This window comes from Triticum aestivum, chromosome 2B (assembly GCF_018294505.1).
Source record: "Triticum aestivum cultivar Chinese Spring chromosome 2B, IWGSC CS RefSeq v2.1, whole genome shotgun sequence".
In the NCBI taxonomy this organism is placed as follows: Eukaryota; Viridiplantae; Streptophyta; class Magnoliopsida; order Poales; family Poaceae; genus Triticum; species Triticum aestivum.
Window position 1 is genome coordinate 805,953,200 of NC_057798.1, and position 12,074 is coordinate 805,965,273.

The window sequence follows — 12,074 nt, forward strand, 5'->3', positions numbered from 1 at the left end:
CCAACTAATATAACTGACACTTGAATACATGATAGCTTAGCTTGGATATATTCCAGTAGTATTTACTTGAAATCCACACTGTCGATAGAGTATAATCTGTGATGCAATGTCGCGGTAATCACAACCAGGTTGCCTGCTTTGATTACTTAACCCAAATTACTATAGCCATGACCAATCCATGGATAGCGAAAGCTTGAAAGTTAAGAGTGAAAAAAGGGTTAAGTTGGCTTTTGCACTAACCTTGTAGCCATACCTAGGTGTCAACCAGTGAAGAGCTAGCCAAAATGAAGTTAATCATCTAGAGGCTCAAAAAACAGGGGTTACCTAATTAAGATAGGCCAATTTGTCGATCCCATCATGGGCTCCTCGATCACATCGTAGAGATGAAGCACATGCAAGCTTAGCTTGGCTAGAATTGGGTTAGAGAACTTTCACTTGGGTAAAGGGAACAGAAAGTGGCTGTCATGATGGTCATGTCACATTGTCACACACACCATGCCCATGCCCATGCTGAGATCCAATCCTGATAGTAAAATAAACACTCCGGATTTGTCTGTTCCTTGGGTCCTTGGGGTGTTAAGCTGGCTCGAGATTGGCTGGCTAATCAAGCAAGCATTTAAGTACTCTTACCCTGCTTAGTTCCCCGGTTAAACTAGTACAGTTGTTGTGGTGCGCGTGACATGGTATTATGGTGTCATGTGATGGTTGGTATCACAGGATATTTTTCAGGATTTTCTGAAACATCAAAAATTGAGTCATATTTGCTTTTGTCCTTTTGTGACACTATTTATGCTGAATTTGTCTTTTTTTATTTTTCAATGTGTATTTCGAATTTGAATTAGAACTTTTTAGGGCTAGCATGCATATGTCGTGTGAACATTCACAATTTGTCTTAGAATTATTTGAAACTTGTACATTTGATTTTTGTGACATGGTGTCATGTGATGGTTGGTATCGCATGATAATTTCCCATGCCCCCACGTCCCAACTTTTCTAACCTGCCCAAATTAATTACCCTTGCAAATTAAACCATGAGAGGTCTTAAACCGTTGGTGATTGGCCTGCCCAAACTGGCCCTGCAGATTAAACCGTTGATTGATCCCAAGTGCAGATGGATGCAGGCTCTGGGTCCAGGTGAAAAAGAAGTGAAGGATCCCATCTGGATTCTGTGTGGAGGAAGCAAGTGCAGACCTCCTGCAGGCGGCTCCTGTTGGACAGGCAGAGCGATTGGCTAGCTAGCTCAGCTCCGCGGCTACTAGCCAGTGGCCAGGAAGAGCTGGCCGAACCTGACGGCGACCCCACCGTCCACTTCGCCGTGCCGCTGTCGGCATCGCATCTTGGTTCCTGTCCTGCACCACCATGCATCTTGGTCGCAGTAGCTTGATTGTCTTCATCCGTTCATGCCGTGATGGCCAGGATCACATCACATGCCGGTTAATTAAGGTAGCTCAGTCCTTTTCACCCACTGACAGATTGATTGATTATTTACTACACTTGGCCTTGTTATGGTCTTATGGAGCTACACGTAGCTTAGCTAGTGGATACATACATCGGATTTGACGGGGCTAAAAATGTCCGGCCTGACTGACGGGTTTAACAACGAGAGGTTATGTTAGGGGCGCCGTCCCTGTCAGCACGGCACAAGTACAAATGAATACATGTTTCTAATTCTACCGTGCTGCATCGATCATCCACTGGACGGCTTTCAAGTTTGAATCGGCAAACAAGGCAAGGCTGATTTTTCAGAGCAACCGTCTCCACCCACAGGATCTTTTCTTTTCTACAGCCGGCTCTCAATTCGTATACAATTCATCTTCTAGCCTAGATATTTTCCTTTGGTTGGGTTGGTAATTGGGACGGCTTCTTGAGCAGGTCATGATCAGTTGATCATCTTCCTTCCTCCCTTCCTTTCTTCCTGGACGGACGCTCTCTCTTCTCTGCTTTTAGTCAGTGGTGCATATTCCAATAATATCCAGATGTAAGGATTTTATTCGCATCTATATCTGCTTTTGGAACTTTTGATCTATCAGGAATCTGTTGGCATTGGTGCTCTGTCATCAGCACTGCCCTTTAGCCAAAGCAACAGTTCATCCGGAAAGCAACACCGCAATTAATCGTACTATATAAACTCATTAATTCAAAGAGGAAAGTGGAGCTTTCTTCAACAAAATTTTCTAGTACTCCTGCTAATTATCTCTCTGAAAAAAGTTTCCTTTTTCCTACTAGTGTATGTACATGCATGTAGAAGATGTACATCAGACAGCAAAGCAGATACAGTGCACTTTACACTTGTGGTGTAGATCCATGAGGCTGCTGCCTCAGACAGAGAGAGGTTAAGAGAGGGAGCAGGTCCCCCTCAGCTTCATTCCAAGCAGTGCAAGGTACTATACTTGTAGACTAGTGTATATATGTGATTGAGATTGATTAGTAGTAGGATAACTTGGCCAGCCGCGCACCCAACGCACCTGCTCCCTCCCTCTTCCCTCCCCACTCATCTTCATCATCAGCTGCAGCAACCCCCACGTCCACACACCCCCCACCCCCGCGCACATCTGCCCTCTCCTCCTCCTCCTCTTCTTCTTCCTCTGTTCTCCTCTGCTCAGCTCCGGCATACAGATCAATCGGAAGTCAACTGGTCGAGAGAGAGAGAGAGATCAGGCATGGAGAAGTACGAGCCGGTCCGGGAGATCGGGTCGGGCAACTTCGGGGTGGCCAAGCTGATGCGCAACCGGGACACGCGCGAGCTCGTCGCCATGAAGTTCATCGAGCGAGGATACAGGGTACGTGCGTGTGTTCCTTCCTTCATCTTCATGCGTGGGTATGTTTGATCAAGAATCTGAATCTCGCTGGATTGAAATGAAAAAGATCGACGAGAACGTGTTCCGGGAGATCGTGAACCACCGGTCGCTGCGGCACCCCAACATCATCCGCTTCAAGGAGGTGGTGCTCACGCCCACGCACCTCGGCATCGTCATGGAGTACGCCGCCGGCGGCGAGCTCTTCGAGCGCATCTGCGATGCCGGCCGCTTCCACGAGGACGAGGCGCGCTACTTCTTCCAGCAGCTCGTCTGCGGCGTCAGCTTCTGCCACGCCATGCAGATCTGCCACCGCGACCTCAAGCTCGAGAACACCCTCCTCGACGGCAGCCCCGCGCCGCGCCTCAAGATCTGCGACTTCGGATACTCAAAGGTCTCATTCCTCTTAGATGGTTCCTTCTTCTTCTTCCTCCTCCTCTGGATACTAAAGTCAAATTGATATGTAGTCGTCGGTGCTGCACTCGCGTCCCAAGTCGACGGTGGGCACGCCGGCGTACATCGCGCCGGAGGTGCTGTCGCGCCGCGAGTACGACGGGAAGCACGCGGACGTGTGGTCGTGCGGGGTGACGCTCTACGTCATGCTGGTGGGCGGCTACCCGTTCGAGGACACCAAGGACCCCAAGAACTTCCGCAAGACCATCGCGCGGATCATGTCGGTGCAGTACAAGATCCCCGAGTACGTGCACGTCTCGCAGACCTGCCGCCACCTGCTCTCCCGCATCTTCGTCGCCGACCCGCGCAAGCGCATCACCATGGCCGAGATCAAGGCGCACCCCTGGTTCCTCAAGAACCTGCCGCGGGAGCTCAAGGAGGAGGCGCAGCAGGCCTACTACAACCGCCGCCACGCTGCCGACGTCGCCCCCTCCTCCAACGGCATCGCCGCCGCCGCCGGCGCGAGCGCGACGGCCTCCTCCAATGGCGCCGCCGCAGTGCCCGCGCCCGCGCCGGCATACTCGGCGCAGAGCGTGGAGGAGATCATGAAGATCGTGCAGGAGGCGCAGACGGTGCCCAAGCCCGACAAGCCGGTGTCCGGGTACGGCTGGGGCACGGGCGACGGCGAGGCGTCCGACGAGGAGGACGGCAACCAGGAGGGGGAGGAGGAGGAGTACGGCGAGGACGAGTATGACCGGACGGTGCGGGAGGTGCACGCCAGCGGGGACTTCGGCATGAGCAAGCTCCAAATCTGACGTCAATCTCTTCTCACCACATGGCGCCGCCGGCCATTGCTCCTCCACGTCGTCTCTAGTCCACTCTGGTTAATTATCTGTTATAAGATTGAATTTTTCTTTTTGCCAATTGTAACAAATCAGCTAATTAACATTAAGTTTTTTGTTCAAATCTCTTATGTCCAGGCAATGTGGAATGCATACATGCCCTTGCTAGTGTGCGCACAGTGAATTGCTTAATTACTATGTCCGTCTAGTTATCATCGTATTTTAGGTCAAATCTTGACTACATATTTGACGAGCAAAACGTTGATGCGGTCGCAAAACATATAGGAAATTGCTATCTTACATCTGGATGTAATATATTTATTTTCACATTTAAGTCCATCACTGTTTCCCGTCGAGCGTCCGTGTCTGCGCCTGTGTCGCTTGCGTCGGCCCATTGCTGTCGTTGTCTCTGCGTTTTTCTTTTGGTCCGTTATGGCACTCCGGGTTGGGCCGGTTTTTCTTTTGCTACCGAGTTTATTTCCCCATGGGCTGTCGACTGGGAAGAACCAGGAGAGATAAAATGAGAGGCATCATTGTCCATTTGCATTTTGAAGTCCTTCAGACCAGGAGCGACTAAAGGCCGCGGTCTTCATTACTTTTATATATGGCTGGGGCTTTTTCTCTTCTCTTTAATATTCTCATTTCTGTGATTTGGTGTGAAATAACATTCATATGCCGTCATATTATCAGCGGGGTAATATGTCCTTCTATTGAATTAGAACAACGTACTACAACGGTCTACAGAACCTGAATATATGTTTACAAAAATGTTAATCAAAATATATGTTTTTGAAAAATGTTAAAACAATAATTAAAAAATTTTCCTCACAAAAAAAAATTAAAAAATGTTTTATATGGATACCAAAAGTGCATAATGTGTATGAAAAAGAAAACATACATCAAAACTTATATTTGCAAAAAATATTGATCGTGTATTTGAAAAATGTTACACATGTATTAAAAACTGTACCTAGTGTATACGAAAATTACAGACTTCTGTCTTTGAAAAATGTTGACCATGAATTCAAAAAAGTTTCCAATTTTTTTTAAATGTACATCGTATATTTAAAAAATGTCATTGTTTATCAAAAAAAAATGTTTCACATGCACACAGAAAATCTATATTGTGTAATGAAGAAAAGTAGACACGTGTCAAAATAATGATAAAAATTAACAAAGAAACAAAAAGGAAAGCAAAGAATAACAATGAAAACGAAGAAAGAAACAAAATAAAAGACCAAAGCAAATGACAAATGAAAGTAAAGTGAAAGAAAACCAGTGAAAATCAAAGAAAATCAAAGTTTTAATAAAGAAAAACCCAAAAATAGTGAGAAAACAAAAGGAACCCTGAGAAAAAAATATAATATAGAAAAAAGGATGAAAAAAAACTGAAGAAACCGAAGCTAAACAAGGAAACACTATGGAATGTAGGAAAACCAATGAACAGAGTAAGAAACAAAAAATCAAAAGAAAAATGACAAAAGAAAGAAAGAAATCACCGATAAAAACGGACCAGTGCAGCCATTGCACGGGAAAGAATAAGAAAAACATTCCATAGCAACACGTGACTGAGTGAACCAGCGACCAAGCAATCCAGTGTCGGCGCCAGAAACCGCGCTAACGGGCCAGCCCATATGCCCGAACATTTCATGCGAGACGGATGTTATCCTCGCTAGGTAAATAGAAATTAAAAATAATAGAAAGAAGTCAGATGCAATATTCGTGAAAATCAAGACAAGTCCAGTGCAAATAAACTAAGTACAAAGAACCATCACACAAACATTAACGACAATACCACATTTAATATAATCACACAATCTCGCAAACTCATATATAGTAGTCAACAATGCAAGGATAGATCATAGTTGATAAGTCTACTAGGCAGTCATACTAGCATATATATGGTTCAGCAGTCACACGCATGCATATATAGTTCTAGATGATATCGATGACGATCATCATCCTCAAGCCTGGGCGGTGGGTGTTCCTGATAGTAATTAGGATTGCCTGTCCAACATGAAGATTCTTGCCGACGAGGAAGCTCTTCCACCCAACCGAGTTGAAGTGTGTGCGACCGTCTGTGTCCACGCCGTACGCACAGGTGGTGACGAAGCCCCTCGCGGTAAGGCGTATTCCAGCAGAGCCTTCTTCATCAGGCTTGATACCACAACTCTCAGATAGGCTTTTTGGCAATTTCTGAATAAGAAAAACATATCAACTACTCCCTCCGTTCCTAAATATAAGTCTTTTTAGAGATTTCAACAAATGACCACATACGAAGCAAAGTGAGTGAATCTACACTTTAAAATATGTCTACATGCATCCGTATGTTGTAGTCCATTTGAAATGTCTAAAAAGACTTATATTTAGGAACGGAGGAAGTAATAAGTAGCCTCACACATTTTACTAAGACAGTACTACATTTCTACTAAGCATGAATTCTACTAATAAGTATATATGAATTCTACACTATTAACAGTTCTTTGGATTCTACACGAAGCATATATATCATCGGATTCACTAAGCATATATATCATCGGATTCACTAAGCATATATATCATCGGACTCTACACTAAGTATAACAATAAAGCATATCATCAAATTACTACAGTAAATGCAACAGGCCATGACATGCCGATCAACCATGGTACTTGTCAGGCGGGTCACGAATGGCACCCCGACGAAGTCAGCACGTGGCGGAATGATGTCCTATAGGTTGCACACCTCCTCCTCGCTCAACCTCATTCTTTGAGCTACGATGGCTTCATCAAGTGGGTCGTCATCATCCTCATCATCTTCATCATCTTCCGCTTTGTCGACATAAATGACGGCCAGCTTGGGTCTTTCTGCTCTGAAGGAGAAGCTGATCAACTCACCACCGGTGATACACATGTGGGCGATGAACGTACCCATCCATCTCCTCCCACCCGCGCCATATTTCGTCCTTTCTCGACCTCCATAGTGTAGGGGCCCCAAGGAGCCTCAAAGGTCACAGAGTCTCCGGTCAGCTTGTTGAATTTCGAACTCGCATTGCATGGGACGATCTGTGTACAAAAAGCAAAATAATATATACACGATGCATTAATGCAAATAACACTAAAAACAAAATAGTGGTTACTAGTTTCATATAATTTATTACCGCCGCATGAAGAAAACTAGACTGGAAGTAGATGCCGAACAGCGTGCCAGTTGCATGGTTACTGGCGCACCTTGACTTGCACCATTGACATGGTGGTGGTGGTGGTGGCACCATTTCCCTAAAGCAATATGATTAAAGGATTAACGATCCAAAAAGTAAACATAAAGTTTTCAATACACATCAGGTTTTGAATAATATACACATCAGATTCACATCATAGAGAATACACATAAGGTTCATATGGCAAGCAAAATAACAACTAAATTATAGTTCAGTTCAGACAATAACCTAATAGCGATCATGTAACCCAAACAGAGCCTAATAATAAGATAAATGGCATATTGTTATTATTGCGCAAGCAGACAAGTAAAAGTAGTTCAAAAACAGCCTAATTCTGCATTATTAGTAAATTAAATACCATTTATTCAGACATTAATCGAGGCAGCTATAAGGCAGCAATAAGATCATCAATAGATAAAATACCATTTATTTACACAAATATCAATTATGCATTATCTCTGCAAGCATGGCAAAGCAAAGCAATAACTCTTCCATCCTCATCAAGGACAACTCCCAGCCCTGACACAAGGGTAAAAACACTTCCATCCTCATCAAGGACAACTGAACTAAGTGGATCAATCCAGGGGAACACTATCTATTCTCACATCCAAAAGTAGAACCCGCTTAGAATCTTTCAAAACAGCACGGCACAAGATTCACAAAACACAATAAGTAAACATCCATTCCACCTTTGGCATCAGATGCACAATAATTAAAACTATAAAAGGCAAACACCCCCCCCCCCCTTTAGATCAGATACAACTCTGTGTCTCTCAGCTCTCTGTGTTTTCTTTTTCTGAAATTTACCAAAAATGGGCTCACTAACAGCATCAGATGGATAGCGATTTGGGTCCATCATTCCATTAACGGCCGAGTGCTGGTGGATCGATGCCGTCACCGGCTAACCTCCTACTACTCCATTCAATGAAACAAGACTGCAAGTGCATGCTTCCCTTTGCATCAACCGCTCTGGCCATCGATGCGGTTGGTTGAGGATCGACATGGAAGATGTAGAAGGAATGATGAAGGGCTTGAAATTGTCCGCAGCGGAGAGGAAGGGCTTGAAGATTGGTGAGAAGGAAAAGGGGAAGGTGTTTGACTGGGCTACAGATGAACCGCAGGCAGTGGGGAAGTTGTTCTCGGAGAAGCTAGCGCATGCAGGTGTGGTCGGCAATACACTAGGCAGAATCTGGTGTCCGATCAAGGGGTTAGGGTGCAGCGAATTGAGGGAGAACATCTTTCTGTTCACCTTCAGGCAACCAGTGGGACGGAGGAGGGCCTTGGAGGATGGGCCATGGTGGTTCGATAAGGAATTACTAGTGATTGAGAAATTTGATCCGGAAAAAACTTTGGAAGAGTATGATTTCAACCTCATCCCGATATGGATCCGGGTCTATGGCTTACCTCTTGGATCCATGAATAGAGCTATGGGGGAGCTGATAGGGAGTGACTTTCATGAAGTGCTGGACGTGGATGTTGGTCATGATGGTAGAGCGGTGGGAAAATTTCTTCGGATCAAAGTGAAACTCGATATAAATGAACCGCTTATGAGAGGCTTCACTCTAGACAGGAATGATGAACAAAGCCCCAAAGCATCAAAAGGAGATGCAAATGGAGGAGAAGAGAGGAAGAAAAAGAAGAAGCTTGTTTGGTGCCGCTTTGAGTACGAGTACATGCCAGACTTTTGCTATACGTGTGGCATCATTGGCCATAGTGAGAAAGACTGCATTTCCAAGCCCCCTAAGGGGGAGGCACCATAATTCGGTCCATGGATGCGAGCTGAGGAAGATAATAGGAAAGGGGATGACAACATTAGGGGAAAGTGGCTGGATAGTAGAGGAAGTGGCGGAAGCAGGGGTTATGGTGGAGCTAGGAGCAATTCTGGGTCATATGGATATGCAAAGGGTGACCGCCGTCAGTACAACTTTGGGAAAGGTAGGTACTCAATCAGGCAGTGACAGGATTTCCTGGCGCAAGGATGGTACTAATTCGCTCACAAGTGGCAGGGGCAGTGATGGGGGAGAGAGGGAAGTAACAAGTCCTCTTAAACTGGGTAATGGAAATAGGAACCAGGAGGGTCTGGAAGCTGCTAAACAGCTAAAATTCAAGGTGCGTGATGGAGCCGAGGCCAGCAAAGGGGAGGGGAACACAAGTATGATGGTTGATGATCCTGTCCGTAAAGATGTCCTCAAGGAGAAGGGGCGGAGTGGAGATGATGACATACTGGAGGCACTTAGGGAGGGGTCGAACGGGAGGAAGGGTGATATAGGTCAGGAAGTGGTTAAAACCAAGGAGAAGGATACAACCATGAGTGAGAAAAAAGGAAGGAAATTTAGGAGGAAGCAGCGAGAGGAGAAGGATGGTGGTCAGGAGAGCTTGGAAGTTGGTGTAGGGAAGAGGTGTGGGGAGGATATGGAGGTGGACGATGAATCTGTACCAAAAAGAAGCAGGGTGGAAGGACATACAGAGGTGGATACAGTGAATGTACATGATACAAACACAAACGCATTATCGGCCGGGCTGCAGGTGCAGCCCCGCCGGGAGCAATGAAAATTATTGGATGGAACTGCCGGGGACTCGAAAATGGCCTGACAGTTCGCAGCCTCCTTGAGCTAGGGAGGTCGGAGGATCCGGATGTTTTATTCTTGTGCGAGACGAAGCTGTTTGAGAAAGAGTTGGAGAGGTTCAGGTGGTTGTTGGGGCTCGCCAACATGTGTGCTTGGAGTTCCGAAGGACGGAGTAGAGGAGTAGTGATGTTCTGGAGGCGCGGAATTGATATCTCCTTAAGATCGTATGGTAGGAGGCATGTGGATGTGGATGTTTATGAAGAAGATGGAAGGGTGTGGAGGTTGACTGGAGTGTATGGGGAGTCTGCAGTGGACAGAAAGTTTGAAACTTGGAGAACACTCAGAATTTTAAAACAACAACATCAAGATGGTAGACCCTGGTTATGTCTTGGAGATTTCAACGAAATTTTAACAAATGAGGAAAAAAGGGGGGGAGTAGCGAGATCGCAGCAGGCCATGGATAATTTCAGAGATACGCTAAGTGGATGCTCGCTGTTGGATATCGGGTTTATAGGAGACATGTTTACGTGGAGAAATTATGGGAAGACATTAAACACGTATATCTGTGAGCGACTCGACAGAGCTACGGCTAACAAGGAATGGTGTGACTTGTACCCCGGATTCTGGGTCGTGAATGGTGCGCCTCGGCACTCTGATCATAGGCATGTAATTGTTTGGACAGAGGGAGAGCAACGAACGCGGCGAGGAGGAGATAAGGGGTTCAGATTTGAGGCCCGTTGGTTTCAGGAGGAAGGGTTCGATGAGTTGATCCAGGAGGCTTGGGAGGAGAGTAAAAACCAAGGAGGGGAGGATGTGGCAGGATCTTTACGCTTTGTAGCTGGTAAACTCCGCAAATGGGATAAGGAGGTACTAGGGGAGCTCGAAGGAAGACTTCAGAAAGCTAAAGATGACTTGGAGAGGTGTATGAGGGAAGGGGTGTCCGAAGAGAAGATAAAAAAAGAGGGGGAGTTGAGGTGTCAAATAGAGAGGTTGGAGGAAAAGAAGTGTACGAAGTATAAGCAGAGATCTCATGTGTGGTGGCTGAGGAAAGGAGATAGAAGCACTCGATATCTAATGGCTAAAGCCTCGGCTCGGCGTAGAACAAATACTATCAAGGGGTTGAGAAGGGAGGATGGGTTTGTAGTAGAGGAGGGAGAGGAGCTTTCTAACTATGTTTGTTCATTTTTTCAGCATTTGTTCACCTCTTCTATGGGTGACCGCACCCATGAGCTCATTGCCAAAGTGGTTCCTAAAGTCACTCCACAAATGCAAGCTAGTTTGGCAGCTGAATTCACAAGAGAAGAGGTTAAAGCAGCCCTTGACCATATCGGAGACCTTAAGGCACCTAGGCCTGATGGCATGCCTTCTATTATCTACAAGAAATGTTGGCACTTCATGGGGGATCAAGTTGTTGAGGAGGTACTGGGCGTTCTAACTGGGGGTCCCATTCCGGAGGGGTGGAATGACACGCTTGTGGTGCTTATTCCAAAAGTCAAAAACCCGACAAGAATCAAGGACCTCCGCCCTATCAGCTTGTGTAATGTGCTATACAAATTAGTGTGGAAGGTCATCGCAAACCGGCTAAAGTTGGTGCTGCCAGAGCTTATCTCGGAGAGTCAAAGTGCATTTGTTCCTGGCAGATTGATCACTAACAATGTCCTAGTGGCATACGAGATTTCTCATTACCTCATGAACAAAAGGAGGGGAAAAGATGGAGTTGTGGCGGTCAAGGCAGACATGAGCAAAGCATATGACAGGGTCGAGTGGAATTTTCTCGAGGCAATGTTGTGCAAGCTAGGGTTTAGTAGGCAATGGGTTGACCTGGTGATGAAGTGTGTGTCCTCTGTAAGATATCAAATAAGAATAAATGGCACCTTGACGAACCAGTTTATCCCAACCCGGGGTTTGCACCAAGGTGACCCTCTGTCACCATACTTGTTTGTCATTTGTGCCGAGGGACTATCTGCTCTGTTGCATGATGCCAAGAGGAATGGTAGAATCAGCGGAATAAGAGTTTGTCCAGGAGCTCCTGCTGTGTCACACCTATTATTTGCCGATGAATTAGTTCTACTTCTTAAGGCCAGGGGGAGGAGGCCCAAGCACTGCATGAGGTTCTAGCTCTTTACGAAAGCTGCTCGGGACAGAGTATTAATGTGGAGAAGTCGGCTCTCATGTTTAGCCCAGGTACGACCCAGCAAGCGCGTGGGGTAGTAAAGGAAGCCTTATCAATCTCAAGTGAATCGTGGAATGAGAAATACCTAGGCTTGCCTGTGTATG

General features: G+C 45.9%; 1 protein-coding gene across 1 annotated transcript; it reads left to right on the forward strand.

Moving 5' to 3' along the window:
• The first annotated feature begins 2,442 nt into the window (after window positions 1–2,442).
• On the forward strand, window positions 2,443–4,154 carry LOC123047577 (serine/threonine-protein kinase SAPK5). Its single transcript, XM_044471168.1, has 3 exons — window positions 2,443–2,780; window positions 2,866–3,189; window positions 3,263–4,154. Exons 1-3 carry the CDS (start codon window positions 2,661–2,663, stop codon window positions 4,001–4,003), a joined length of 1,185 nt encoding a protein of 394 aa, XP_044327103.1. The 5' UTR covers window positions 2,443–2,660; the 3' UTR covers window positions 4,004–4,154.
• The last annotated feature ends 7,920 nt before the right edge of the window (window positions 4,155–12,074 follow it).

What these genes read in the sequence shown, in the direction of transcription:
- LOC123047577 (XM_044471168.1), top strand. Translation starts at nt 2,661, where the DNA reads ATGGAGAAGTACGAGCCGGTCCGGGAGATCGGGTCGGGCAACTTCGGG. An exon ending in TCATCGAGCGAGGATACAGG is followed by an intron (nt 2,781 to 2,865) that starts GTACGTGCGTGT and finishes GAAATGAAAAAG; the next exon opens with ATCGACGAGAACGTGTTCCG. An exon ending in GCGACTTCGGATACTCAAAG is followed by an intron (nt 3,190 to 3,262) that starts GTCTCATTCCTC and finishes ATTGATATGTAG; the next exon opens with TCGTCGGTGCTGCACTCGCG.